This window comes from Amphimedon queenslandica, unplaced genomic scaffold (genome assembly GCF_000090795.2).
Source record: "Amphimedon queenslandica unplaced genomic scaffold, v1.1 AMPQUscaffold_13399, whole genome shotgun sequence".
In the NCBI taxonomy this organism is placed as follows: Eukaryota; Metazoa; Porifera; class Demospongiae; order Haplosclerida; family Niphatidae; genus Amphimedon; species Amphimedon queenslandica.
The window spans coordinates 186,129-214,099 of record NW_003546365.1 but is presented as its reverse complement, the minus strand read 5'-3'; the positions used below and the strand labels follow the sequence as shown (position 1 = coordinate 214,099).

At 35.0% G+C, this 27,971-nt stretch overlaps 8 protein-coding genes across 8 annotated transcripts; 4 read left to right on the top strand and 4 right to left on the bottom strand.

The window, feature by feature from the left end:
* The first annotated feature begins 47 nt into the window (after window positions 1-47).
* LOC100635440 (uncharacterized) lies at window positions 48-7,579 on the top strand. The gene is made up of 21 exons (XM_019996755.1): window positions 48-232; window positions 553-729; window positions 1,614-1,704; window positions 1,841-1,929; window positions 2,028-2,117; window positions 2,372-2,456; window positions 3,137-3,490; window positions 3,986-4,167; window positions 4,250-4,455; window positions 4,552-4,855; window positions 5,070-5,123; window positions 5,176-5,262; window positions 5,313-5,403; window positions 5,672-5,760; window positions 5,810-5,899; window positions 6,027-6,111; window positions 6,160-6,453; window positions 6,499-6,680; window positions 6,734-6,945; window positions 7,003-7,449; window positions 7,501-7,579. The coding sequence occupies exons 1-20, from the start codon at window positions 105-107 to the stop codon at window positions 7,341-7,343; spliced, it is 3,231 nt and encodes a 1,076-aa protein (XP_019852314.1). The 5' UTR covers window positions 48-104; the 3' UTR covers window positions 7,344-7,449; window positions 7,501-7,579.
* On the top strand, window positions 7,424-9,738 carry LOC105312840 (proton-coupled amino acid transporter 3-like). The gene is made up of 10 exons (XM_011405782.1): window positions 7,424-7,449; window positions 7,501-7,593; window positions 7,651-7,741; window positions 8,066-8,196; window positions 8,256-8,345; window positions 8,401-8,485; window positions 8,535-8,825; window positions 8,880-9,061; window positions 9,111-9,322; window positions 9,377-9,738. The coding sequence occupies exons 1-10, from the start codon at window positions 7,424-7,426 to the stop codon at window positions 9,736-9,738; spliced, it is 1,563 nt and encodes a 520-aa protein (XP_011404084.1).
* A 92-nt stretch (window positions 9,739-9,830) lies between these two features.
* LOC100635188 (proton-coupled amino acid transporter 1-like) lies at window positions 9,831-11,568 on the top strand. Its single transcript, XM_019996754.1, has 7 exons — window positions 9,831-9,910; window positions 9,966-10,067; window positions 10,263-10,353; window positions 10,421-10,509; window positions 10,774-10,863; window positions 10,924-11,008; window positions 11,218-11,568. The coding sequence occupies exons 1-7, from the start codon at window positions 9,846-9,848 to the stop codon at window positions 11,566-11,568; spliced, it is 873 nt and encodes a 290-aa protein (XP_019852313.1). The 5' UTR covers window positions 9,831-9,845.
* Window positions 11,569-12,468: 900 nt separating this feature from the next.
* On the top strand, window positions 12,469-13,839 carry LOC109582157 (integrator complex subunit 7-like). The gene is made up of 7 exons (XM_019996789.1): window positions 12,469-12,698; window positions 12,786-12,827; window positions 12,913-13,011; window positions 13,063-13,165; window positions 13,239-13,315; window positions 13,391-13,548; window positions 13,600-13,839. The coding sequence occupies exons 1-7, from the start codon at window positions 12,513-12,515 to the stop codon at window positions 13,697-13,699; spliced, it is 765 nt and encodes a 254-aa protein (XP_019852348.1). The 5' UTR covers window positions 12,469-12,512; the 3' UTR covers window positions 13,700-13,839.
* A 25-nt stretch (window positions 13,840-13,864) lies between these two features.
* LOC105312839 (cyclic AMP receptor 2-like) lies at window positions 13,865-15,013 on the bottom strand. Its single transcript, XM_011405780.1, has one exon. It carries the CDS (start codon window positions 15,011-15,013, stop codon window positions 13,865-13,867), a length of 1,149 nt encoding a protein of 382 aa, XP_011404082.1.
* Window positions 15,014-15,717: 704 nt separating this feature from the next.
* On the bottom strand, window positions 15,718-22,049 carry LOC100635064 (inositol hexakisphosphate and diphosphoinositol-pentakisphosphate kinase 2-like). Its single transcript, XM_019996786.1, has 24 exons — window positions 21,862-22,049; window positions 21,668-21,814; window positions 21,529-21,623; window positions 21,234-21,474; window positions 21,038-21,139; window positions 20,916-20,966; window positions 20,751-20,861; window positions 20,563-20,684; window positions 20,390-20,494; window positions 20,145-20,307; window positions 19,976-20,070; window positions 19,775-19,854; window positions 19,541-19,719; window positions 19,029-19,198; window positions 18,920-18,986; window positions 18,726-18,864; window positions 18,402-18,549; window positions 18,278-18,350; window positions 18,069-18,202; window positions 17,885-18,002; window positions 17,340-17,643; window positions 17,254-17,286; window positions 15,941-16,057; window positions 15,718-15,886 (listed from the first exon to the last, which is right to left on the bottom strand). Exons 1-24 carry the CDS (start codon window positions 22,036-22,038, stop codon window positions 15,783-15,785), a joined length of 3,075 nt encoding a protein of 1,024 aa, XP_019852345.1. The 5' UTR covers window positions 22,039-22,049; the 3' UTR covers window positions 15,718-15,782.
* A 92-nt stretch (window positions 22,050-22,141) lies between these two features.
* LOC105312838 (mitochondrial import receptor subunit TOM70-like) lies at window positions 22,142-25,346 on the bottom strand. The gene is made up of 14 exons (XM_019996770.1): window positions 25,080-25,346; window positions 24,765-24,938; window positions 24,683-24,712; window positions 24,453-24,582; window positions 24,277-24,386; window positions 24,157-24,223; window positions 23,958-24,113; window positions 23,780-23,904; window positions 23,600-23,734; window positions 23,440-23,546; window positions 23,256-23,382; window positions 22,558-22,778; window positions 22,388-22,496; window positions 22,142-22,331 (listed from the first exon to the last, which is right to left on the bottom strand). Exons 1-14 carry the CDS (start codon window positions 25,308-25,310, stop codon window positions 22,242-22,244), a joined length of 1,812 nt encoding a protein of 603 aa, XP_019852329.1. The 5' UTR covers window positions 25,311-25,346; the 3' UTR covers window positions 22,142-22,241.
* A 107-nt stretch (window positions 25,347-25,453) lies between these two features.
* Window positions 25,454-27,924, bottom strand: LOC109582149 (protein C-ets-2-like). The gene is made up of 5 exons (XM_019996776.1): window positions 27,805-27,924; window positions 27,557-27,738; window positions 27,044-27,326; window positions 26,193-26,761; window positions 25,454-26,052 (listed from the first exon to the last, which is right to left on the bottom strand). Exons 2-5 carry the CDS (start codon window positions 27,651-27,653, stop codon window positions 25,646-25,648), a joined length of 1,356 nt encoding a protein of 451 aa, XP_019852335.1. The 5' UTR covers window positions 27,654-27,738; window positions 27,805-27,924; the 3' UTR covers window positions 25,454-25,645.
* Between the last annotated feature and the right edge of the window lie 47 nt (window positions 27,925-27,971).

Here is a 27,971-nt window from a genome sequence, read left to right as displayed (position 1 = left end):
TACAGGTTATTATATAAGGCGTGACTTCTGGTTATTATATCAATTTTGCAATTTGCAGTTCTCTTGTTAAAACTCGCACACAATCCCTTCCTGTTGTAGAATAGATGTCTTCAAAAAACAAGCGAGCACCCTCCCCTTCATCCTCTACTTCCTCTACTTCGACAGAACATTTAATAGTAGACATTACTGAAATCCTTCCAGGCAGAGGAATACAGCACAATTTGGCCGACATGTAAGTTTGCCTTCATTTTGCTACCTTGGCTCTTAAAACTAACCGTCCAGAGTAGCTTAAGAGCCGATATATAGTATTTTTGTGTTATTTATGGCTTCTAGTAGATATACTATTTGATTTAACACTTATTAAAGTGGAATAGAAAGTTGTAATTATTATCATCATCATCATGCTGCTGCCCGTTCTTGTATTAGGAAATGATAAGATTAGCCACAAGCCGAACCCAATACTCCCCTATATGATGATAGCACCATCAAAACTATCATTATCATCTTCATTATTCACTATCATCGTCATTATTCGTTATTAATCTCTCCTAGGTCTTTACAAAGTAACTCTAGTACCTCCAGTAGTAATATTGCTAGACGCAGTCAAGCTGCAGATAACCTAAATAGGACCCTCTTGTTCGGAGAGAGCGAAAGACCTGATGACCTGACAGCAGACTGGTCCTATGTATCAGATAAAAATGCTCAAAAAAGAGTAGAGCATGCAACGAGGTCAGTTTTAATAGGAAGGTCTGATGATTGGAAAAGGATTGACTGTGGTTGTACTGGGTAATCACCAGATGCCACCCTATCCATATTATGGTATCTGGTCATTATTATAAGGTGGCCTGTAGCTTTTTAATTCATTTCTAATAACAGTGTGTTTATCCACTGTGTTTTTGTTTTGAAGTTCATAATTCTCAATAGGATTACATAAATTGGTTCATAGTCTATAATATGTTTATATGCTACACTGTATGTTTAACTATTGTCCTTGTTTATATACAAACTGGATGCTAAACGAGCACTAAACTACTAATAATAATGATACTAATACTAATAATAATGATACTAATGCTAATGATAATGATAATGATAATACAGTTAGTTTTTCTCAGTGTTCTTTGCTTGTTGACATATTTACTTTGTCTGCTATTCATGAAACTATTCAGTGGAGTATCTTCATTATTCTCCTTTCAGTATCTCTAATCTACTTACTCTAATCTTCTTACTCTGGTGACTCATAGTTCAAATACTATAGTATACCTATCAATGCATGTAATGGCTAATTATATTTATGAGGTCAAAGGGAAAATGATTTCGCTTTACTGATTCTCCCCTTGATTAATGAATACCTGTCCATTATTTGTCCTAAATGTGATACAATGTCCAATGATTTCATTTTATCAACTCTCCTCTAATGAATATCTTGTTCATTATTTTGTCCTAAATGTACTGCAATGAGTCAGCAGTGGCTGATGATTTCAGTTACATGTTTACAGTGTGATGTGATACTGACTTGGCTTGTGAATGTAATAATATTTATAGATCAAGTTTGATGTTTTTTAATGATCACCTTCCTTTCTATATGTCCTCTCTCTTTCTCCATCCTTTAGTGATCTAGATACATTCATTCATTTGCTCAAAGGAAACGTTGGCATAGGTTTATTATCAATACCTTTAGCTACTAAAAACGCTGGATACATAGTAAGTCTGAAAAATAAATGAATATATATCTATAATTTAAACATGTATATGTATGTAATAATAATAAATAAGAGATTTCTATAGTCATTTTTTGCATGTTTAATCCTCCTTTTCCCTCTCTCTCTCTCTCCTCCAGGCTGGTACAATAGGTATTTTAGTGATTGGTGTTATAGCTATGCACTGTATGACAATGTTGGTTGATTGTGCCAGCAAATTATGTGAATGGTAAGCAAGACTACACTGGAATAATCATTTATATTATTATTATTATAAATTCACTTGTAGTTAGTAGCAATTTTAAATTATAAATTATTTTTTCATAGGAATGACATTTCTGCATTAGATTATTCTGAGACGATGCAGTTTGCTCTAAAAGAAAGAGGAGCTAGTTCCAGAGTCTCTCGAGCCGGCAAGTAAGTAGAAATCATGATATTGTTATTGTCATTGTGTGGAATTAAATTGAAAGTGAAGTTTTCAGTTGAATAATTTTACAAAAATAGCTGTCAGAGCTTTTCTTTGTCTTTTACTTTGTGTACAAGAACTTAATTGTGATCTTCTCTTTCATTATCGTACAGCTGTTGTTTTTCTTTCAATTTTTATGCATGTATCTGAGCCAGCCTCTGTTGTATTATTGTTTATTGAGTATTATTATTTTTTTATTTTTTAGGATTGTGGTGAACGTGTTTCTGGTGATAACGCAGTTTGGATTCTGTTCAGTGTATTTCGTATTTATAGGTGAAACATTAAAACTAGTGAGTGAGCCTATAAATAGTAACATTGATTGTACAGGGTATTTTCCCCAAAAATTGTTAGGAGAGAATTCTCTGCTTTTATTACATTTTCTGATGCATATACATGTACTTATGTTGTGTAGAAAGTTTGAGTTAATTCCGATCAAAATTGAATTTTTTACGAATTTTTAAAGTTCCTCAGGCTTAACCTTCTTTGCTATTTTAAAATTTAAACTTGTCACCTACTATTTACTATTCATGTGTCCTACTACAATTCAACATGACATCATGTGACCTTGTGAACTGCAGTGATGTAATAATCTCTTGTTTGTTTGTTGATTACAATTATCACACACTCGACGACACTTTGATGTGTTGGTTCAAATACATGTACTTCAGACCCAGCCATCATAAATCATGTGATGGTCATTTGAATTTTTGAACTCAATCAGATTCAAGAACACCTTAACTCACTATATGTGAATGTTACCTTGTCTTTTAATAAAGTTTATTGTAAGCATACCGGAGACATTTTGATAGAACTTCCTTGATTTGTAGTAATAGCACCAGTTAACATGTAGACTGCAAATTAAAGCAGCTCTTTTGTTCAATATCTTTTTGTTAATATATAATGACATGTTAAATGTTAAAGAACATGCTACACATGTTTATCTATTAAATTTCCTTTCTTTCTCCTCCAGTTACTAGATCAAGCTTATTGCCTTAATGTTAGTAAGGAGGCGTGGATAGCAGCTGTCATTCTGCCTGTCATGATCTTCTGCTGGATTCGTAACCTTGACAACCTTGCCCCACTCTCAATCATTGCTAACGTTGCAATTTTCCTTGGCCTTGTCTTCATTTTTTATGACGAGTTCTTCCGACTTACAACCTCCGATGATGAATACAAAGCTCCTTTTAGACTTGGCGATATTTCGTTCAATAATTCCGGAAACACCAGTTTTTCGTCAGAGACTCAACTCCACTCCTTTGGAACTATAATAGGAACTTCGTTATTTTTTGGAAATGTCGTCTATTCTTTTGAAGGAATTGGAGTGGTGAGTTTATGCTCTTTTTTTGTCTTATTTTTAAGTATTTTCTGTTTCAATTTATATTATCTTTTATTCCTGTGTGTTCATATTAATAGTTTTTAATTTGTAGGTGGGTAATTGTTTGTTACATCAAAGTGAGCATATTTAGTTATGCTTTTCGAATTTATTATAAACCTTTAGTTTTTGTTCCTAACTGGTAACTATAGTACTGTAGCCTAGCTGTAACTCTCAGTCTCCTTTTTCTTAAGGCGGATTTACAATATTATGCTAGTCCTGATGTTACGTTGACGCTGGAATAGAATCTGGTTCTATTCCAGCGGAAAGCATGCCTCAAAAGGTCAAACTACCCACGCTTTTGATTAAAAATTGACTGTACGCTGGCCTAATGTTGTATTGTAAATCCAGCTTTACTCCTTAATCTCTTAAATCTTCATCTCTTGATCACTCTTCACTTTTAGAGGCATTTTGTTTACTTAATTTTTCTCTCTCTCTTTCTCTCAGATATTGCCTTTGGAGAACAAGATGAAGACCCCACAGCATGCTAAGCGAGTGATATACGTTGGGATGATACTGATTGTCCTTCTGTACACTTTCTTTGGTCTCATTGGGTATCTCTCGTATGGCGAGAGTATTCAAGCCTCAGTGACCCTTAACCTCTGTGGAAGGAGTGCAGCTACAACAATGTAAGTAATAATAATAATAATAATAATAATAATAATAATAATAATAATAATAATAATAATAATATTTTTGTTTTCTCTCCAGTATGTTTCTCATTGTCCAGCTGCTATTTATTTTGAATACTTTTGTATCGTATTTGCTTCAATTCTACGTCCCCATGGACTTCCTTGAGCCTCCGCTGTACAAGAAACTCAAACTGGACTATTTGACATATAAGTTCCCAAAGTATCACAATGTCATTAAAACCGCTGTTCAGCTTGGATTTAGATCTGGGCTGGTTCTAATTACCGGTGAGATATTGCAAAATATCTTTTTAATTTTTCTATAATTGCTCTAAATTGTAATAATGTTGCCTTCTTTTTTCACTCTCTCTCCCTTCTCTTTAGCTGTCCTTGCTCTAAGCATCCCTAACCTAGATGATCTCATTACGTTAGTTGGGGCGGTTGCCAGCAGTGGTCTTGCCATGATATTCCCTCCGCTGATTCACTCACTGACCTACTGGAAGACTAAAACCAGGGTCCCAAAGGTAGTCTGGTTTACGAAAGACGTCGTTATCATAGTTGTGGGGAGCCTTGGGTTTCTCTTTGGGACGTTTGCAGCTTTTCATAGCATAGTGAATGATTTCCAGCATAAACCGGACGAAATAACATGTGCTCCTTCATTTCAGTCGTCCTGTGCTGTGGTGGACTAGTCGATGGTGTGTGAGAGAATTTGAAGTGAACAAATGAACATTTTCATATAATAATAACTGATAGTAACTATAGGAATGTATGTTTGTGTGTGTCTATATATTAATGGCTGGGCGGGTGGGTTTTTCATTTTATTATTAAAAAACAGAAAAGGATTTTTTGACAATAAATCAATAATGAAAGGCGTGGTCAGTTAGTTATTAAAATTGATTAAGCTGTTGCAAGTTTTTGTGGTTGACTGGTTGCGATGCTGATACAATGCAGCAAAGGTTAGTACATTCATGATACAACAATAGCAGTTACTAAACTAACATGATGTAGGTTGGCTGAGTATGGTACAGACTCTAATGGCCTCGAGAAAGACAGGCAAGAAAGTAATGAAAGAAGCCGGCGAGAACACTTGACAAGGTTTGTGAGGATAGCGACTGCTTTTTAGTGATAGGGCATTCTTTTATTAGTGATATTGGGTCTGCAGTCTGTCTACTCAAGGCTAACATTGGGGTTGGAGCCTTAGCTCTTCCACTTGCTGTGAAAAATGCAGGATACACAGTAAGAGTTCTTCTTGAGCCTAATTGACTAGTAATTACCTGATATAACCACAACTAATGCATTAGTTCATTCATGGAATACTAAATGATTCATACATGGTTTCATTACTGCTGCTTGTGCTACTAATGCATGTATATCTCTATTCTATAAATAGAACTAGAACTGCTACTGATACATGTAGGCAAACAATATTGGCCACTTGCCATGTGTTATTTCACACTCCAATCCTATCTTTGTATAATGTTTTATTGTTCTTTGTTATTGACAGGTTGGTCCAATTGGGATCATTATCATTGGTTTCATAGCAAGTCACTGCATGGCAATACTTGTAGAAAGTTCACGCAAGCTCTGCAAATGGTATTTTAATTATTATATAATCTACCATATAATGAACTTCAAATGACAGGAATGGTGTTCTAGGTCTAAACTATTCTGAAACAATGCAGGTTGCATTGAAAGAGAGAGGAGCTAGCCCAAAAGTAGCAAAAATGGGAAAGTAAGAGATATTAATATGTATATATTACTGTAGTACAATTGGCATCATTTATCATGAAAGAAGTAGTGTCCAACTTATTACTTATCACTTAAAGCACTAATTTCTTTGTTGCTGTGTTTCAATGCAGGTTCATAGTCAATATTTTTCTCATCATAACGCAGCTTGGATTCTGCTCAATTTACTTTTTATTTTTTGGCGACACATTCTCACAAGTTAGATTCAAAATGACACTTTGATGATGATTACATTTGTTTTTTTAGATTTTACATGAAGCATTCTCTTTTGACATGCCCAGTAAAGCAGTCATTACAATCTTCATTCCCCTAGTGATCCTTTTGTCTTGGATAAGGAATCTAAATCATCTCTCTCCACTTAATATTCTAGCTAATCTATCAATTTTGATAGGACTAATCATCATATTATATGATGCAGTATATAAATTCAGTACTCAAGAAGCAGCTGTAATGGTTGGTGGCTTAGACAACATTGGGAATCTCTTTACCATATCATTGTACTTTGGTAGTTCCATTTTTGCATTCGAAGCAATAGGCATAGTAAGAATTAATTCCATGATAATAATACACAATTATTTTCTTTAGATTTTGCCTCTTGAAAATAAGATGAGGAATCCAGCACATGCAAAACCCATCATTTTAGTTTGCATGTCAATAATTGTCCTTTCTTATGCTCTGTTTGGTCTCATTGGATATTTGGTATATGGTAAAGATATACAAGCATCCATCACTCTTAACCTATGTCCAAGGGGTATTCCTACTGCAATGTGAGAGTTGATTATAAATACAGTGTTATTTAACTGCTTTCTTTACTATATAGCTTGTTTTCAATCATCAAGATCCTATTGATATTTAGTTTGTTGATATCCTATTGTATCCAATTCTACGTGCCAATGGATTTTATGGAGCCTCCAGTTCAAAAAGCCTTCGAGAGATGGACTGAAAAGCTACCTACCTCTTGTATCAGATACCAGAATATGATAGAGAAAATACTGCTATTATGTTTTAGAACAACAGTTGTTATTCTTACAGGTGTGTGTCCTGTAGCCATTAACCATGTACATTGACTGCTATTTTCTGTTTATCTAGCTCTCCTTGCAATAACTGTCCCAAACTTAGGTGATCTCATTACGCTAATAGGAGCATTAGCCAGCAGTGCATTAGCTCTGATATTCCCACCACTCATTCATCTGTTAACATTTTGGAAAGAAAGAGAGAAGGAGGAAGATGAAGAAAGGGAGTCCAATGAAAAGAAGTGTCTTTCTAGAGCTTGCAAGCATTTATCGGCTTCTAAAGACATTGCAATTATAACTTTTGGTGTGATTGGATTTGCATTCGGCACTTTTGCATCCCTGAATAGCATCATAAACGACTTTGCACATGTTCCCAATTATTATACATGTCCTTCACAAAATGATGTTTTTTATTGATTTTTATTAAAAGGTGTGGCTCAATTAATGTGTGCATGGGAGGAGATAGCTCTGCTCCTTGGCAAGTGCTTGCTCTTGAGATGGCTATGCAGGATGAAGAGCAAAGGTTCATTACAACGTTCTTTATCATTTTAAAATTTACTTTCTCGTTATGTAGGTTAACAGAATATGCTGCTGATTCAGATGATGAGCCTAAAAAACTGACCAAAGACTCTCATACCAGGTCTAAGAAAAAAGACCACAAGAAAAGGTGCTTCATATCACTACCTATTCCAGCCTTAGTATCTTTACTCTATCTTCTATATAGTGACATTGCAACTTTCTTCCATCTACTGAGAGCTAACTTAGGCATATGGATACTAACCCTTCCACTAGCTATAAAGAATGGAGGTTATATAGTAAGGCAATAAGTAGATGCATGTTAATGTATCAAGACTGCATAATTAGATGCTATGTATATTTGTAGTTGTCGTGTTACAATTTTTCTTTACAAAGTTCTCTGTATTACATGACGTACTGCTACAATTACATATAATTTTATAATATACAGTACATTGGCAGAGGCTGTTTTTTGGCTGCTATTCCATTCATAGTACTATATCATCACTATGAACTAATCTATGATGCTTTCCAAGAGTATAGTAGTTTCTGTTAAACTATTAATATTTCTACTATGACTAGTTAGATCTATAATCTCTTACTATTTCATTTTTGTCTAAAAGTATTGTTCCTTGTTTATCAGTGCCAGGTTTATTGTTTTGACTTTGTTTATTGATGCAGTTAGGTCCAATAGGAATGCTGATAATTGGTGGCATGGCAACTTATTGCTTGGGAAGGCTGGTGGAAAGTTCAAGCAAATTATGCAAATGGTAACATTATCAGCTACTGCAATCACTACAGTCTTGTTTATAGGAATGAAGAGTCATCTCTTACTTATTCTGAAGCCATGCAGCTTGCACTCCAAGAAAGGGAAGCTAGTCCAAGAATAGTATGGATCGGAAAGTAAATTGAAACTCAATAATAACAAGCAATGATGTCAATGCACCTTTATTTATAGGTATACCGTTAATGTGTCTATTTTGATATCACAACTTGGATTCTGCTCCATTTACTTTGTGTACTTTGGTTTGGTGTTGCAAGAAGTTTGAACTAAATTCCTATCGTTACTTTTGTTGTCTCATCTATTTTTAGATTTTTCAACAAGCTTTCTGTGTCTTTATATCATACAAGGTGTTTGTCGCCATTGCAATCTTTCCACTTGTACTATATTCCTGTCTTGATAATCTTGCCCCCCTCTCATTCCTTACCAAGATAGCTCTCACCTTTGGACTAACTATTGTCCTCTATGATGAAGTTCATTGGTTCTACGACAAGAAAGCTGCTCTTATCTCCAATGAAGAGGAATTAAATGAAATTGGTACTGTCTTCGGCATTTCCATGTTATTAGGAACTACTGTGTTCACTTTTGAGAGGACTAGTACAGTAAGAGCATGAGTGTTATGCACATTGAAGCATTAAAGTAACTTGTGATTTTAGATACTCTCTTTGGAGAGTAAAATGAAGACTCCGTCACATGCAAAGCCTCTTGTTTACCTCTCCATGTTTATAGTGACACTATGGTACACATTCTTTGGTGTTTTTGGATATTTGACATATGGAGAGAACACAATGTCGTCTGTTATAATGAACTTGTGTCCCCAAAAAATTCCTATCACCATGTAAGATGAGATTATCTATTTAATTGCTAATTCATGCTTCCATTTGTAGCTTGATGCTGCTGATCAAGCTTTTACTGATTTTTAGCATATTTTTATCTCACAGTATTCAGTTTTATATACCAATGAATATCATTGAGCCTGAAATTGTCAGACTTTTTACGCAATTAGCTGAGAAATTACCTCCAATGCTTATCATTTACGAGGATGCAATGGAGAAAGCAGTACGAATAATATATAAAACTTCACTCATTCTTTTTACAGGTACTATAATTTTGTAGTCACTTTTTTCATTCTCTTTTTTCCTATCATACACAGCTATTGTGGCAATGTTTATATCAAACTTAGGCGATCTTCTTACGCTGATTGGATCATTAGCCAGCACTACATTAGCTTTGATATTCCCATCAATCATTCATCTGTTAACTTTCTGGAAGGAAAGAGAAGAAGATACAAAAGAAGATACAAAGGAAGATAAAAAAGAAGAAAGACAGAAGAAAACTTTTACTTGCATCCCACTACTGTTTGTAATAGATATTGCAGTTATAATGTTTGGTGTGATTGTGTTTGCATGTGGACTCATTGCCTCCATGTATAGTACTGTGCAAGACTTTACACTGATACATGATATATACATTGCTTGTCCAGGTACTTGTAATTTTAGTAATCATCAAAACTAATCATTTGCTACTTTGATTTTTTAAAGAATATTTTTAAATTTGAAAATGATAGCAGTACCTACACATGAATATATTCATGAGCTATTAGGCGTGGTTTAGTGTTAGAAATGGCTGATATTGAGGAATTAGAAAAGAAGCCATTATCCACTGATGTACAGGGTCAAAGCTACAAGTACGCTCCATTCCTTATTGTTATAATGTATATTGTATATGTATCTGTACTGTAGGTCAGTAAGAAGTGTGGTGGCTATACAGGCTCGTGTGGTGGGGGATGAAAGAGCTGAGATCATTCAAAAGAATGCACTAAAGAGAAAAGAACACGCCACAACGTGAGACTATTAGTTACCACGCAAGTAGTGAAGATCATGTAATGTATGAACATCACATGTACATGTACATTCATCACTATTGTAATAATGTAAATGGTACAGCTTCAATCTACATGCATGTACATGTACTTGCAGCAATCATTAAGTATAGGTTACATTTGATAATTGAATTTAATCATCTCTCTCTTTCTCTAGTGATTTTGAAACTCTCATTCATTTATTAAAAGGTAACATTGGTACAGGACTGCTTGCTCTGCCTATGGCAACCAAAGGAGCTGGATACATTGTAAGATATGAAGGATAAGACATTAGGCATTTAATGATCTCTTCTCTCCCTCTTGTAATATATGTAGCTAGGCCCATTAGGTATATTGCTGTTAGGACTAATAGCAATGCACTGTATGGTACTCCTGGTTGATTGTGCTAACAGACTCTGTAACATGTAAGGAACAAGCATGAGTTTATTTTAATATTGATGTACTTATGCTCTGTGAGCTAATTTGTGAAAAATTCCCTGTACTATAGCCCATGGCTTTTCCAAAAAATGGCTCTGAAATTACCACCAATTTTTATTACATTTTCTGATACATATTGATGTATTTATGCTGTGTAGAAAGTTTGAGCCGATTCCGACTTTGATTTTTTGAGTTACAGCCATTTTTAAAAGTAGCAAATTTTTATGTTTATTAAGTGTTTATATTAATAGTTATGAAGTGCCTACACTGGATTATTCAGAGACGATGCAGTTTGCCATCAAAAGGAAAGGAGGCAGTCCCAAAATATCAAGAGCTGGAAAGTATTATTAATTATTTATTTAATTATTTTTATTTTTATTTATTTTTATTTATTTATTTAGATATATTGTTAATATCTTTCTTATGGTTACTCAGTTTGGATTCTGCTCTGTTTATCTTGTCTTTGTTGGACAGTCTGTTCAAGAAGTAACTTCCTTAATTAAAGCAGAAAATTTTCATGTCCCAAAATGGATTCTGTGGGTTTTTTGTTAAGTACATGTGTGGTTTAGCATTGCTAAAAGAAAAATAAAAGTCACAAAATAGAAAATTGTGAAATTTTTGGGCCACTAAATTTTGATAATTGAGCTTCACGTAACTTGTTCCTTCCCCCCCTCTCTCTCTCCCTCCCATTATAGATAGTTCAAGAGACATATTGTATCCATTATGACAAGAGGATATGGATTCTAATCATATTAATACCAGTTATCCTGCTCAGTTGGATAAGGAATCTGGACCATCTCTCCTCTCTCTCTATGCTGGCTAACCTCTGCATCCTTTTTGGACTGGCTGTCATTATTTATGACGAGATTTCACAGCTTGTTAACGGCCGAGCTGAAGTTGTTCAGCCACACCCACAATTGGATAGTTTCGGTACTGCTGAGAAGTTGGCGTTGTTCTTTGGGAATGCTTTGTTTTCGTATGAAGCCATAGGAGTGGTGAGTACCTTAATTATTGGCATTATTAATGGCCGTAACTCGAAAAATTGAAGTCGGAATCAGCTCAAACTTTCTACACAGCATAATTACATCAATATGTATCAGAAAATGTAATAAAAATTGGGGGTAATTTCGGAGCCATTTTTTGGAAAAAACCATGGGCTATAGTACAGGGATTTTTTCAGATTTTGGCCCATTTTAAAAAATGGCTGTAACTTGAAAAATTAAAGTCGGAATCAGCTCAAACTTTCTACACAGCATAAGTACATCAATATGTATCAGAAAATGTAATAAAAATTGGAGGTGATTTTGGAGCCATTTTTTTGAAAAAACCATGGGCTATAGTACAGGGAAATTTTCAGAAATCGGCACTTTTTAAAAAAATGGCCGTAACTTGAAAAATTAAAGTCGGAATCAGCTCAAACTTTCTACACAGCATAAGTACATCAATATGTATCAGAAAATGTAATAAAAATTGGAGGTGATTTTGGAGCCATTTTTTTGAAAAAACCATGGGCTATAGTACAGGGAAATTTTCAGAAATCGGCACTTTTTAAAAAATGGCCGTAACTTGAAAAATTAAAGTCGGAATCAGCTCAAACTTTCTACACAGCATAAGGACATCAATATGTATCAGAAAATGTAATAAAAATTGAAGGTGATTTCGGAGCCATTTTTGGAAAAAACCATGGGCTAGGGAAATTTTCAGAAATCGGCTCATTTTTAAAAATGGCCGTAACTTGAAAAATTGAAGTTGGAATCAGCTCAAACTTTCTACACAGCATAAGTACATCAATATGTATCAGAAAATGTAATAAAAATGGGGGGTGATTTCGGAGCCATTTTTTCAAAAAAACCATGGGCTATAGTACAGGGTATTTTTCATAAGTTGGCTCATTTTATAACTCCGTGGAATCAGCTCAAACGTTCCAGGATATTACTTAAATATTTTCTTTCATTATAATTTATACAGTATACAGCAGTCGTGTACATTAATGATGAATGTGATCAGTTCTCTACTGACAACGTCTTCAGTTTCCACTCCACTACTGAGTCCTGTTCATTCCGTCAGTACTCCTCTCTTGTCATCATCACTGCACTCGCTGGAGGAGACCAGTTCTGATTTCAACACTCACTTCTTAATTGGAAGCACCTGCAATGACGTACTCCTCAAAGCACAAGTTAGAATACTTATACAAGTGCATTATTATTATTTTTTTTTAATTTTTTTATTTTATTTATTTATTTTTATTATTTTTTCCTCCCAGTCAGCAGCTGTAAGACTAAGAGATATGCCAATCACATATGAAGTAATTTATTATTATTATTATCATTATTATTATTATTATTTATTTATTTATTTAATTATTTATTTATTGTTGTTATTTTTGTTAGCATTTGTCAGTCATTAAAGATTGTACATTAAGTTTGTTGAGTGTTCCTTTTTTACTTCCGCCATCTTTCTTTGTCTCTTATCAGACCACCAATATACAGGTTGGACTATTATTTATTTATTTATTAATTTTATTTATTTATTTATTATAGTTAGTAATAACTCCATCATCAGATACTAATTCCACTATTAATATTCCAATTGAGGAGCAGTTCTCAGTCAAAGTTGAAGGCGTCATTCAACATGATGGGCAAAGTAAAGGCTTTAAAAACTTAAATATTTAAATTTTAAAATCAAATTTTAATTCTTTTGCATCATGCTTGATTAGGAATTTATCGGAGCCCCGTTAATGTGCTGATAAAAGTTGTTCCTCAAATAAAGAAATTAATAGACGGAACACTTAAAGTTTGTTAAAAAATGCCTAAAATTATTTTATTTTTGTATTGATTTTTTTTTGTTTTTTTCTTTCTTTTTAATTAGCATCCTAGGCTACAAGAACTAGAGAAAATATCGCACATTAAAAATGATTACTTTGTCGGCGAATTTCTAATAAAGTTTCCACATTCGGGTCAATATGACGTATCAATTGAAATCAATTTAATTGATAACGAGGGGCAGACATGGAAAACAGGACCAGAGTTAGTCCAATAAAGTCATTAATAGTTATTAAGTATTAATAATTATTATAGGCTTGAGGTAAACATATTGACTGATACAGCAGACAATTTAAATAAAGCTACAGGTGGAGCTGGTAATAGTGAAAAAGCTTTAAAGACTCCAAAATGGTGACGGACATTGACACTGAAATAATAATAACTACTTCTTGTAAAATACAACTACAGCAATGCATAGGATTTTCCATTTGATGTAAGCTTTTCATGATTATAATGATTAATCTTTACATCAAAAAATTATATAAAAATACAAAACAATCAAATAAAATAATAATTATTATTACTTATAAACATCAGTACTAACTATAGAGCCATTAATATTATCATCAGTGCAGCTGCAGTTGTCTATACTCTCTGTTGAAGGCTCAAATGTGGTTTTAGCACTTGTGGCAGCAACAGTATCTACTGTGTAAGCATCATCTACTGGAGATAATGCATTGTACCTCCTCATTGACTGAACTCCTGTAACCACAGGAACTTTAAAGTGGATTTTTTTAGTCTTTTTCTTATACTCAATGACTGCAATGTGAACTATTATTGCAACACCGACAAAGAGACCCCAAAAAGGCTCAACAGCTGCATGTAGCATGAACAAAGGGAAACTGATCCTTTTCCCAATGCCTCCATATATCCTGTTTGTTAGTGGAAATATTATCAAGAATAAGAACACCAGAGGATAAGCTATAAGTGGCAGCAGCTTCTTTAATAAGTTCTTATGCTTTAATTGAACTGTCTCTAAAAGCTGCTCTTTTTCTGACGATGAAGACCCAACACAGCTGCACCTTATTCTACAAAGAACTGTGGACAGAGTTATGGTGATAAGGACAGCATTGGTCAGAGCAATGACTGCCCCTGAGCTATAAAATGCATCTTCAAAAATGACTCCAAGAACCAGCTTTTCATCAGAAGCACAGTCATCCTTCCACTCTTTAATCCAGCACCAAGCTCCTGCAATACCGTACGAATGATGAATGAAAGGGACCAGTGAGACTAGTAATGGAAGACCTAGTGATGTACTGACGTAGAGTATCTCCATTTTACTGAGTTCTTTTGGATCCTTGAGACACACAAGACAACGAAATAGAAATATCGTCAGCCAGAGGGTGAAAGCTATTTTAACAAAAAAGGTCACAGTGCCAATGTATCCCACAATAGAGCACAGTACAGTGTAGGCCCTGGAGCTGGTCTCCTCATCATAATTGATGAATAACAAGTTGAGCATGTTATACAAGGACAAACCCAGGCCAGCTATCAGCTGCCATAACAATAGCCTTTGTACCGTGTCTTTGTAATACTTGAGTTTTATAATCATGAGTAATGCAGTGAGACATACAGTGGCTGATAGTATTCCTTCTCCTCCATACACGGACAGGATGATCCTCTTCTCCTCTGAGGTTAGATCAGAGCCGTTAGGGCAGTCTCCCGACATATTGGCAAGCGTGTTAGCGTGGGCGTCATGCATTGACATGCAAAATAAATAATAGTGAAAATAACTTCTATTGTGCTATCTGCTATTCTAGACACTATCTATATAATAGCGAGTAAACAGTCACCTCTATCATCAGGACAAGTATAGCTGTATTAATGAACCTCTAAAATAGAGATACTTTCATAATAAGTTGGGGCCCAACTTATTATGAAAGTATCTCAGGCCCAAGGTGTTTGGAATTCGACTGTATATATACATTGTGCCTATGATCTAATATGTTAAAATTCAGTACAGTAACTGCTACAGAATCATCATCATTATTATTATTTATAAACTCAAACTCTCCTTTATATAAACAATTATAAATAATAACAATAATAATAATAATTCCAACGTCTAGCAGTTGCTGTTCAGAGGGGCAATTCACTGATGCTTCAGGCTTGCCTTCCGTCACTTCCATTATCCTCTAACCCCCCCCCACTTAACTCTACTCCCCCTCTCCTCTTCCCTTTTCTTTTCTTTTCTTTCCCCTTTCCTTTCTTTCATTTCCTTATTGTAATTCCTCTCTCCTTTTTGTTTTGTCATTGTTAGTGTTTTGTTTTTGTCGGTGTTTCTATTCCTTGTCTTATGATAATAATAATAATAATAATAATAATTTTATAAATTATAATAACAATAATAATAGTTAAAAACATAATAATAATAATAATAATAATAATAATAATAATAATAATAATAATAATAATAGATGATATATAATTTATAATAATTAAAAGTCAACACATAGTTTAGCAAGGCCTTTCTCCATCTGGTGTAAGTCCATTGAAGTTATGTAACTCAATGGCTCTAGAACAGAGACCAAACTATCAGAATCTATTAATAATAATAATATAGATCATGTGAGTGTCATGTGACTATATCTCTTACTGGGCGGACTATATTTGTATCCTTCTAGAGAACTTCTCCTATGACCATCTGGACCATCCTGTACAAACTTTCTCAATCTCTCCTTCCTCAGACCCAGTGTATCATCATCGGGTGATTCTATGCATAGACACACACACACACAGACATTGTAATACTAAAGATTGCTGCATTATGATATAGCTCAGTAATAAAGTTAATGTTTAAATGAGTTATAGGACACTCGGGACAGGGATATTATCCCTTACAAAAATTGTTACATAAGGAGTAATAACGTCTATTGTGACAACAGCTAAACTCCTGGATCAGTTATATGCTATCATTTTTGAAAAGTTCATTGTGGGTTGCACCTTACATTGTATCTATAATGATATTCATAGGTAACCATTGGCAACATTATGCTATAGTCAAAATATAACTGTAATAGGAATTACATGTAGTTTTCAACCAAGAGAGCAAATCAATATTATATAGGCGGTAGCCTATATGTAGGATTGAGGTTGGTTTTTCAAGATGGCGACCGTTTTTATGATTTTCAAACACTTATAACTCTTTTATCTTACGTTGTACAGCCTTATAAATGGCTTAGATGAGCTCTCCTTCACTGAGCGATTCTCCTGGTACCTTTAAAGTGGACTGTAATGTAGCGAGAGCTTTTTTAAAGAATAGGCCCAAATTCAAATTTCTGCAAAATTCTTCAGACTTTTTCTTCTTTCATCTTCTTCTATGGGCCCTCTAATCTTTTAAGCCAGAGAACCGCTCCAGTTGGCTTTTACATCATTCCTTTGTGCTTGGGTCAAGGACCACAAAGGTGGATTCAAAAAAAAGCAAGGAGAGAACAAAATGGAAGTCAAAATCCAGCTGCAGACACCGCGTGGGTTTGTGGTTTGACGCCATTTTAATTTATGCGCACGTGATTAGCATGAATATGATTAACCTAACCACAGAATCAAAACATAATGTAATTTCTTAATTTAAGAAAAAAGAATGGAAACAAGTAAATAAAAAACATTAAAAATGGAAAAGCAGTAGGATTAAAAATGGGAAAAAGTAAAGAAACAAGAGAGTACTTGCAAACTGGTGTGAGAAGATATCCTACACCACTGCATGAACCTGCAGGCTGCAAAAGACTATGATTATTCCCAAATACTGAGCATGCACCATAAAGGCTTACACAGTTACACTAGTGAGGGTTTTATGTTTCATGCAGTGGTGTAGGATATCTTCTCACACCAGTTTGCAAGTACTCTCTTGTTTCTTTACTTTTTCCCATTTTTAATCCTACTGCTTTTCCATTTTTAATGTTTTTTATTTACTTGTTATGTATAAATTCGGGAGGGCCCATGTGGCTAAATTTTGTAACATAAATCAAGCCTGAGAGTACATGAATAATATACTATACCTCCAGCAGCAGCTGATGATGATTGAGCGCTTCTCCTCCGAAGAGGCTGCGAGTTGTTACCTCCTCCTCCTGTCGACGGTGTATCGACTAGTGGCATCTTCTTTAATTTCGTGAGCGACACATTTTCCGATATTGGCTCTCCTTTCAAAAGTCTCTTTCTTGACTTGACCCCCGGACTAAAGTGAACCTCCACTCGGTATCTGTAACTGTCGATTGGCTCAGTCTTGTTCTCAAATACCATAAAGACGACTTGAGACAAGTAATTCAGTTCAGGTGGATCGTGTAGCTTTCCATAATTCTCTTCCTATGGAATAAAAAAATAAAATGCTGAAACTTGCAAGCATTAGTTATACATGTGTAGATTGCAGATATACATGTACAATTTATATTGTCACAAAAATACTTAAAAGAGTGAGGAGAAATCCATTATATCCATACATTCATGGCTTTAACTTGTACATGTACATGTAAATGTAAGCATGTATAACTACATGTATATTCGATAAATTCCCACCATTTTTTCCAGCTGTACAATACCCACTTACTGGTATTGGGATGCCGCCATATTTCAATATGTTGACTAGAGAATGGATGTGGGACTCACTGGTAAAGTATAACCTAGTCCTGACACATCTATCAGGACTAATGACACCTTTTGACTTCCTAACAATTAACGAGAATGAATATTAATTAATAATGACGAGCATCAATGAATATTAATTAGCTGACTTTGGGTCTAGTCTATGTATAAAGTCTGATCCAATGTTGTAGGTGTGGCTTAGATCAGCCCTGATCTTCTTTAATAGGTGTCTGCAGACTATTTTACTTATACTGATTTTATCTTCAATTGTAATACCATACTCCTGTGAAGCAATGAAAGCACATGCATAATAATAAAATTAATTATGATAATAATAATAATAATAATAAAGGCTTACTAATGGTATGACAATATCAGCGAGATTAGAAACTGCTTTGTACAGTGAAACACCATCAGATAACTCTAATATCCTAAAAATGAAATAATAAAATAGAAAATAAAAGTACAAAATACACATGTACCTATTGTGTTGTAGATCATATTTTATACAATCGTATATATCAGGTATTTTACTGATGTCAAACTTTCCGTTACTTAACACAAAATCCTTTTCAAGTTTCTTCCAACGACTGATCGCTAACTTGATGGACTCTCCATGATACAGTTGCACTGTATAAGAAAATAATAAATATAACAATGAAGTGATGCAATAAAAATTGGAGAGGACCAATTAAAAAATAGTATCTCAAACATTCAAATTTGAATAGTGTCAATTTAACCAGGTACATGTTTATGTACATGTCATAGTTAATTTTAAAGTATGTCTGGAGGGAGGGGGTGCTTACGGTCTGATTTTTTCCTGGCAATGTCTTCAAAACTCATGACTAAGGTTCTTAAATTTTCCTGTATCGTCCGGCAGGTTTTGTGAGGATTCTTAACTTCTTTAATAGCAGCTAGTAATGGAGGAGATAGAGTAGGAGCTAACTGTAGACACAAATAAAAGAATAAAAACAATAAAAAGTAAACAACAAAAACTGACATTCTTTATTGCTTCTGCATCAAAATCACGAGTTGACTGGAGCATTTGATGCAAATCCTGCTTGACCCTATTAATAACTAGTAATAGTTAACTAATTAGTATTAATAACCTGTTCAGTGATTCAGCGGCGTCAGAGGATGTGTCAAGCATGTCCGTTGTATTCTGGTCCATCTTTACCAGGTGGGCTAATATCGACGCCATGTTACCCTCTAAATCAAGCAGCCCTTTTGTAAATGCAGCTGCCGATAATTGGACACGCCCCTCGTCAGAAGCATACACCTAAAGAAATACAATAGAATGTAAAGAAAGAGAAATAATTAAATTTGTAAAAAAATCCAATTTTAATCGGAATCAGCTGAAACTTTCTACACAAGATAAGTACATGTATATGCATCAAAAAATTATAAAAATGAAGAATTCCCTCCAAGTAATTTTTGGCAAAATTTGCCTTGTGACCCTGTACTGTAGTACAGGGACTTTGGCCCAATTTTGGAACAACTTTACAAATTTGTAACAAATTCAATTTTGATCGGAATCAGCTCAAACTTTCCACGCAACATAAGTACATGTATATGCATCAGATAAATATACATGTACACGTAAATGAGCGATTCTCAACACCTTTAGGTCGTGTCTGTAAGTGCTGTGGAGTCTGAGGAACCCTGATCCTGGTAGTAATGAATACTCTCCTTCTCCTCCAGGATACATGCAGCGAAATGCCTTACCCAACTCCTCGGCAACCCTCTCACCAGCTGGAGTAACCTCACCGCCCCACTTAGCTATTAATAATAATGCAGGACCTAATAATTAATGAATAATAATAACTATTATTATTTATGATAATGAGATTCGTACTTTCTAGTGGCGTATTGTTAATGTCTTTGTGAATTAGTTTGAATTGAACTTTTCTGTTGATACCAGAAAAATGATCATACCTAGTAATAATAATAATAATAATAACTATACATGTAGATACACCATACATTACAGTACTAATCTTAATAGGAGAGATAGTACAATGTGTAGATATACAACTAATGGTCAGTGGGGACTTACATTTCTAAGACTGTCTTTAATTGTTGCAATTTATTAAAAAATATTTCATCATCTTCTCCTTCATTAATTAACTTACGAACTATATCAAGAACTTTCTATGTACAACAACAACAAACAAACAACAAACAACAAACAACATTAACAACAAAAACAAAAATAATTAACTAACTTGTAATTCTTTTGGTTTCTTTATCTTTATCTGTTGCTTTTTGTATCCGCCCAGTTCTTCAAACAGACTGAAGAAGTAATGGTGTCTCACAATCATCTTCATCTTCTGCTTTGGAGTCCGATCAGCATGTCTTATAACGCCAATGACACACCTTAGCTCACACCTGTTATTAATAGTTATTAATGGTTATTAATGGTTATTAATAGTGATTATTAATGGTTATTAATCGTTATTAAGTTTCTTACCGTCCCCTGGAGAAGATAGGTACAGGGACTGTTGGAGCTAAATGAGCAATCGAAGGTTCATTCTCAGGAATATAGTGAGGGGCTACTTTCGATAATATACTCTCACTGAAATAATGTAATGAGAAATATTTATTATTTTTAATACAACAATATATATATATGCCATATCTTACAGTATTATCTGAGAGCAGTCATCATAATACTTGTCAGAGTTCTTAACAAAGCTAAACCCGTTCACGTCGCACACGTAACTGTTACCATTGGAACGTAACAGGTCAAAACCACACACAGTTTGCTATAAATAAATAAATAAATAAATAAATAAATAGATAAATAAATAGTTTTAAATATTATTATTTACCTTAAAGGCGATGCAAACTTTTCTTGCTATCACTTTTTCTTTCGTCGTGAGTAAAACAGGAAATCTCTTTTCTTTGCCTCTGTCATCCCTATCCACACGACCATCGAGTGCCTAATTAATTATTCATTATCAATTAATTAATTTGCTGTTAATTAATATTTATACTGGTGATTTCCTAGCCTCAGAATGAGCATAATCAGGACCAACTGTATACACCTGTTTATTAATAATAGTTAATTAATATTAATGGTTAAATAATAATAATAATATTAATAATAGTTAATTACCTTCACGTCAGTTCCATCAGTTGCCATGAAGTCTTCATAAATGTAGGAACCATCCTTTCTGACATTGCTTTCGTTAGAATAGGTACTGGAACGATCTTTAACCTTACGACAAAGAGAGAGAAAGAGAGAAGAAAAGAGGAGGAAGAAAAGGGAAAGAAAGAGAGAGAGTTCATTGTTGCCAATCCTACATCGTTACTTTTCTAAACAGTCTCTGGCAGCCTCCTCCATAATCCGAGGGAAAGTAAATATAAATATTATGATCTTCGGCAGAAATGGGTTTCTCAACAAAAGGTTTGTGAAACGTTACTCCATTCACTTCGAGAGTATCCTCATCGACTTCAGATATTTTTAATCCTTTATCACTCCCGTCACGATTACAGATAACATGAGGAGGGACCTCAATGCCATTCTTAACTAGAATGTCATATACCTTACGTCTGTACAAAAGTAATTATTATTTAATTAAAATTAATTTATTAAAAATAGCTAACCTATCCATCAGGGCATACTGCATCTCCAAATCATTCACGAGCATTTTCGGTGATTTTAATTTAACGTATCTCAACGCCTTGTCTAGCGGAAAACCCTAAAACTAGATATAAACTGAGGCGGGCATCAATTAGGAATCACCTTAGAATAAAATGCAATGAGAGCATCGCAGTACGGCCATTCCTCCACTGGTTTGTAGAGGATTGTGTTGTCAGTGAATATGATCACTCTAACGTGTTCGTGGCTACCAATACGCGTCAATATACTGTTCATTGGACCAGAGAAACTCTGCAAAAGATACAAATAAACAAATTTAAATATGAAGCAATGCAAACCTTCTTGTTCATGGCACAAACTCCAAGAGTGACGCCATTGAAATCAGCTAGCTGCTCTAATTCCACATCCAAAAAAAGTTTGGTTGAAGAGAGAGGAGAGGGCGAGGGAGACACGTCACTTTCCTTTAGAGAAGGCAAACCTCGACGAGATAAGCTATCTGACAAACTTTCCGCCATCTTTAAATTATTACGTGACAATACACACCCTCATGATAATTACATGCGTGGGCGTTAAACTAGTATCCGTATTCTCTCAATCTCTCTGTTCATTTTCCGGAAATGATTTAGTGAATTGTAATCCTCTAATCAAATTTCAAGAAATTGACAATTGACACACAAATAACGACAATAAGTATAATAATAATGTACATCATTATTGCTCAGTTATTAGCTGCACCAGTGGAGAATGAGGCCATCCTTGAGGTCAATAACTCCACAGGATCAATCCCATATTCATCACACACCTCGTTCTAAGTAATATAAAAATATGACATTAATAAACTAAATATATACTAAAAGAAATTACTTGTGTTGTGAATACTTCTCTTGCTAAGTATCCTTGCTGCATTTCTAAAATTGATCTTGAGTTTTTAACAGCTGCATCATACAGCTCCAGAGCCTTCTCTTTATTGCCTCTAAGATTATAACACAAGGATAATCACTATTGGATTTACTGTTAGTATTATTACTACATACTTTTGCATTTCCAGTGACGCCAGTGTTTCATAAGCCTGTATGCAGGAGGAGTCCATCTCAATTGCTGTTCTTAGGCTGTTGATGGCTTTATCCATGTCCCTGTGAGCCAGCAGGTACAAGATGCTGATGGTGAAATGGGCTGAAGCATTGTCAGGCTCCAGTTCTATTGCTTTGTGCAATATCTCCTCAGACAATTGTACCTCCTCAACATCTTGTAGAAACTATTAATTAATTAATAATAATAGCGCTGCTCAGCTCTTTGCTATACATACATTGTACCCTGTACTATGCTTTTTTCTGAAAAATGGCTCCGAAATCACCCCCAATTTTTATTACATTTTTTGATACATATTGATGTCCTTATACTGTGTAGAAAGTTTGAGACTATTCCGACTTAGATTTTTCGAGTTATCGTCATTTTTAAAATGAGCCAAATTTCTGAAAATTTCCCTGTACTATAGCCCATGGTTTTTTCCAAAAAATGGCTCCAAAATCACCCCCAATTTTCATTACATTTTTTGATACATATTGATGTTCTTATGCTGTGTAGAAAGTTTGAATTGATTCCGAGCTAAAATCTTTGAGTTATGGCCATTTAAAAAATTTCTGTACCTTATACCCTGTACCCATGCTTTAATCAAAAAATGGGCTCCAAAATCACTCTCAACTTTATTATATTATTTTCTGATGACTCTTACCAGTGCATATAGTAAAAGTCCCTCGGCAAGACCAGGAGCTGATTTGTATGCTTGTTCAAACTTTGATCTAGCGCCTTCAAAGAAATGTATAGACCTTGACAGAAGACCAGCTCTGTGATACATTGACCTGAGAATGAACCAATAAAATAATTATTAATTCATTATTGATATTAGCCACACCCACCCCATGCAGTATAGCGCTATGGATGAAGTAGGAGATAATTTTAAAACAATTTCTAAGTCATCGACTCCTTTTAGAACAACACTAGGATCATCTGATTCCATGGCAACCTAAAAAAAAAACAATAATTAAAATACCAAATTACCAATTAATAAAAACATACTCTAGCTCGCTGCATAAACACATCAACGTGATCAGGTTTCTCGTTTAAGGCTTTGTCAAACTCCTCATAACATTCCTTAACTTGAGACAGGCCAGCATATATAGCAGCTATCTTTATATGGGCATCAGCTAGTAACTATGACGATGGGCATTAAATAGAAATAGAGTATACATGACTTACTTCAGAAGGCACGTCAGGCAGTGATAGGACGGATCTAAGGTCATTCATGGCATCAGTTTCACGTCTCCAGAGACTCAGTAAGGTCCCTCGCAACAATAGGGAACGAGATTTAAACACTTCGTGACCTAATTAATAAATTAACTAATAATTAAAAGTTATTAATTAATTGTTACTAAACCTTCATTCACAGCTTGAGTCAATACGTCAATGATACCACTGTACTGTCCGGAAAGGAACTGCCCAGCTGCCTTGACGAACGCTTCATCGTCAAAACGATCCACATCCCCTCCTGCTCCATCCCATAATTCTTTCAGACGGCTTCGAGATATGTCATCTAGAAACGCCATAGCAACAAGTAACCATAGCAACACACAAACCTTTCCAAAGAAACGAGTTGAAGTATGTCCTGACCAGTTGAGTAGGTGGCTCAAGAGCTCCTAATTTCTAAATAAATAATAATTATATGATTGATACTATAATATTATGATGTTATTTACTGGGAAGTTCTCTTCAGCCAATTCTTTGGAAACGTCTTTGAATAACGATTGTGCTAACTCGGCTAACGTTTTCATACTGTCTTCATCTAGGATCATCAATCTTGTAACATCTAAACAACAAACAAACAAACAAACAAACATATAAAAATAAAAAATAATAATTAAGATTATTGTACCTAATAAAGCTTCTCTTTTGTTATTCAGTGCACGATTTGCATGAAATCTTCTAAAAATAGCTTTTATATATTTCGGTTTTAGTTTAATTGCTTCAGTGCAATGACCTCTGATACCTTCCCAGAGTATCACCTAAAAACAAGTCAAAATAAGTACATGTACAACAACACAAGCAAATAATAAATTAATAACAAATAAATAAATAAACAGAATAATGCAAGATATACTGTACTTTTTCATCATTATCAGTACAATCAACAACCTATGATAAAAATTTTAAAACTAATAAAATATATATCATTTATATAACCGACCATTTTGTCATACACAGCTGCAATGTTGTGATGAAAGGTTGCAATGTCATCAGTTTCTTCAGGAGGACAAATCTCTATTGCTTCCTTGTAGCACTTGAGTGCCTCCTCCAGCTGCTTCTGTTTGAATAATGCATTACCACGAGACTTAGCCTCTCTTGCTCTCTCTAAGGCAGACTAAGATAGAATAAAAACATCAAAATAATTAAGAACAATCTCCAAACATTAATTAATAAAATAACTAGCCCCTCCCAATTACATGTAATTATATAATCATTCATGTTAATATTATTATCATCATATTATTATTATACTCACTGGTTCTCTATCTTCATTATGACCAGTTGATCCAGTCTCACTGGTTAACGAGTTCACTCTACTATCAGCTTCAGGTTTCGAGCCTTTCTTACTCCCTCCTTTGGAGCAGAGCCAATACACGGCCCCCACTGTACCAGCAACAGCTACACTAACTCCCACAGCAGCTACCACCACCTGCCATCTTGCTAATCCTCCTCCTTCACCACCAGAAGAACCCGTTGATGAAGACATGCTGCAATCAATGCACACCACGTGGGTGATCACGTGACTATCAGACTTTTATATTTCTAATTAAAGAGCAACAAGGCCACTTATTACGTCATATGTGACTATAATTAATGTAGCCCCATTGCAGCACCATAAGGACTTATGTATTAAATTTTAAAAGTGGAAAATGACAAAAAATTCTTATCAATTGACAAAAAGGAAAAGTATTAATAATATAACTGACTGTGTTTCTAAAGAAAAAGTCGATGAAAATGAATGATATTATTAATGTAATAATAAATTAATGAACGTGTTTATTTCTTTCTGTCCCTCTCTCTCTCTCTCTTCCAGCCAAACTATTAATTACTCTTCTTTGTTGTGTTTAACTTCTTCTCAATCGTAATCGCCGTACCCTGCTCCCCACTTGCTGTAAGAGCTTTCTGCAACTCAGTGAAAGAAAGGCCAAGCAGAGATTCCAAATCACACACAAACAAATAAACATATCTCTGATTATGAACCTTCTTTATTATATTTTTATCGTAATAATACCGAAGACCTCTGCTTAGCTTCTCGTAATTCATTGTGGGCTTGTTTTTTCTCTCCCCCCAGCGTCTTGCGACCTCAGGGGGGTCAACAATTTTAAACTCCCAGTCCTGTTTGTAGGTCCACTTGATACAGGACTGGCTCTCACGGTCCGTCAGGAGCTCAAGGAGAAACTGCCACAACTGGATCTGAGAACCTGTATTGAATTCAACTTGAGGAGGACCTAAAAAAATTAATAAAAATTATCAGCATAATAATGTTTTGAAGACTCAAGAGAGAGAGAGAGAGAGGGAGAGAGGGAGGGATAGCAGATAAAAGAAAAGATAATTATTTTGATCTTAATTAATTTAAATCTTAATTAACCTGAGTTGTGAGACTGGGTAACTTGTGTGTTATTAGAAGAAATGGACTGCGTCAATATGTCATTGCTTGAGCTCATGAATGAAGAGTGTGGTGATACAAAAGGTATAGAAGCTGAGGCAGTTGCTGCATTAGTGCTGCTGGCTTGTTGCTGTTGCTGCTGCTGAAGTTGCTGGAGCTGTAACAGTTGGAGATAACTCTGAGTAATGGCCGCCGACAGGTTGCTAGGCAACAGCGGGTTGTTAGGAGTAACGGCCGGACTGATGTCACCTGAGGTGGTGTGAGGAGGAGAAAGAGCAGGAGGAGATGTTACCATGGAAACACTTGTGGGCGTGGCAGCAACAGTTGAAGACTGAGTAGCGTTACTGGTACTAGTGGTAGGAAGTGATGGGACTGATGGCTGAGTTGATGCTATGGAAGTGTTTGTGGCAGCAGCTGTAGAATCATAAGGGAGCCAAACCAGGGAATAATTATTCCCTCCTGGGTAACAGACAAGGCATGGTAGGAGACCATTCCCTCCAACACCTCCAGTAATACCAGCTGCTGTCAGCGGAGTGATGGATGGAGCTGACCTAACAATTAATATATAATCATTATTAGTTATATTGAAAGAATAACATCAACGAAATTACATTTACAATAATAATGAAGTTTTGGGTAATTTTGGAGGGGATAATTTGACAAATTTGGAGTTGTCATAATAAAACCAGCCATTTTAATGGGAACATGGCTACAATAAACCCACCAATTACAAAATTTAGCAATCTGTCAAAATTTTTTTTACCCTTTAAAAATCTACATGTACATAATAAGGAAAAATACGTAATTTAAAAAATTACAAATATTGTGCTTACTTTGAAGGTGTAGTAGTAGTAGTAGAAGCTGCTGTGCTGGTTCCATTGTTGGCGGAAGCAGCTGCTGAAGGATTTTCAATTGGAGGAACGCCAGTGGCAGCTGCTATAAGAGAAGAGACTGTAACTTCGTCTTGTTTATCTGATGTTGTAGCAGCGATCAGTGATGAAAGAATCTCAGAGGATAGAGGAGGAGAGAGAATGGGAGATTTGGTAGCGTCTGACGAGAGAGAGACAGGAGGAGATAAGAGCGAGGACTTTGTGACTTGTGGAGTTACAGTTGACTCTAAACAAGGAGAGAGAGAGAGAAAGTGAAATATGTTATAGACAGAGAGGAAGAAAGGGTATAGTGTAGAGACAGTTAATATTGTATTTAAATAAAAAGATGGAGGGAGAGACAACGGGAGAATGTGTATATACACAATACGGGGAGAGAGAAGGAAGAACAGAAGAAAGAGATTGTGAAATTTTGTCGTCTTCCCTCTAACGAGGAAGAGGATATGCGTTAGGGCCTACCTGCCCCTACCGGCCGCAGCGGCGAATGAGTAGTAGTAGGAGGAGAAGCTGTCTCCTGTGATTCACTGGCCTCCATTTCTTCTCCTTCTTTAGACATTATCCTCAGGCGAGGGGAGAGGGATTAGATAAGACTCGGAATGGATGAAGTTAGGGGTAGGCAAAGGAATATGGCGGGACTTGGCCTAAAATGATTGAAAAAGAACCAAATGAGATTTTAAAAAAGTCAATAGATATAAAATGCTCATTACTTGACGAAATAACGAGAGGAAAAAGGATTTTCTAGAGAAGAAATAAGGAGAGAAAGAAGGAAAAGAGAAGACTTCCGCCCTAAGGGACAAAGTTGCGGAGAAGATTACTTCCGTTTAGGCACACATAAGTCACGTGATCTACTGGTTATTAACAAATTTTAATTAAC

Coding starts and splice junctions, on each gene's coding strand:
- LOC109582157 (XM_019996789.1), top strand. CDS start 12,513: ATGATGAATGTGATCAGTTCTCTACTGACAACGTCTTCAGTTTCCACT. Junction 13,012..13,062: donor ATCAGACCACCAATATACAG/GTTGGACTATTA, acceptor TATTTATTATAG/TTAGTAATAACTCCATCATC. Junction 13,316..13,390: donor TAATAGACGGAACACTTAAA/GTTTGTTAAAAA, acceptor CTTTTTAATTAG/CATCCTAGGCTACAAGAACT.
- LOC105312840 (XM_011405782.1), top strand. CDS start 7,424: ATGGCTATGCAGGATGAAGAGCAAAG. Junction 8,197..8,255: donor AAGGCTGGTGGAAAGTTCAA/GCAAATTATGCA, acceptor TCTTGTTTATAG/GAATGAAGAGTCATCTCTTA. Junction 8,346..8,400: donor AGAATAGTATGGATCGGAAA/GTAAATTGAAAC, acceptor CTTTATTTATAG/GTATACCGTTAATGTGTCTA.
- LOC100635188 (XM_019996754.1), top strand. CDS start 9,846: ATGGCTGATATTGAGGAATTAGAAAAGAAGCCATTATCCACTGATGTA. Junction 10,864..10,923: donor AAAATATCAAGAGCTGGAAA/GTATTATTAATT, acceptor TTATTTATTTAG/ATATATTGTTAATATCTTTC. Junction 11,009..11,217: donor TTGGACAGTCTGTTCAAGAA/GTAACTTCCTTA, acceptor CTCCCATTATAG/ATAGTTCAAGAGACATATTG.
- LOC100635064 (XM_019996786.1), bottom strand. CDS start 22,038: ATGGCGGAAAGTTTGTCAGATAGCTTATCTCGTCGAGGTTTGCCTTCT. Junction 21,140..21,233: donor GCCAGAGACTGTTTAGAAAA/GTAACGATGTAG, acceptor CTTTGTCGTAAG/GTTAAAGATCGTTCCAGTAC. Junction 18,203..18,277: donor CTGATATTGTCATACCATTA/GTAAGCCTTTAT, acceptor ATTGCTTCACAG/GAGTATGGTATTACAATTGA.
- LOC109582149 (XM_019996776.1), bottom strand. CDS start 27,653: ATGTCTAAAGAAGGAGAAGAAATGGAGGCCAGTGAATCACAGGAGACA. Junction 27,327..27,556: donor GCTGCGGCCGGTAGGGGCAG/GTAGGCCCTAAC, acceptor CTCCTTGTTTAG/AGTCAACTGTAACTCCACAA. Junction 26,762..27,043: donor ACTACTACTACACCTTCAAA/GTAAGCACAATA, acceptor ATTAATTGTTAG/GTCAGCTCCATCCATCACTC.
- LOC100635440 (XM_019996755.1), top strand. CDS start 105: ATGTCTTCAAAAAACAAGCGAGCACCCTCCCCTTCATCCTCTACTTCC. Junction 3,491..3,985: donor CTTTTGAAGGAATTGGAGTG/GTGAGTTTATGC, acceptor TCTTTCTCTCAG/ATATTGCCTTTGGAGAACAA. Junction 4,168..4,249: donor AGGAGTGCAGCTACAACAAT/GTAAGTAATAAT, acceptor TTTTCTCTCCAG/TATGTTTCTCATTGTCCAGC.
- LOC105312838 (XM_019996770.1), bottom strand. CDS start 25,310: ATGTCTTCATCAACGGGTTCTTCTGGTGGTGAAGGAGGAGGATTAGCA. Junction 24,713..24,764: donor CAGCTGTGTATGACAAAATG/GTCGGTTATATA, acceptor TTTTTATCATAG/GTTGTTGATTGTACTGATAA. Junction 23,905..23,957: donor GACTCAAGCTGTGAATGAAG/GTTTAGTAACAA, acceptor TTTATTAATTAG/GTCACGAAGTGTTTAAATCT.
- LOC105312839 (XM_011405780.1), bottom strand. CDS start 15,013: ATGTCGGGAGACTGCCCTAACGGCTCTGATCTAACCTCAGAGGAGAAG.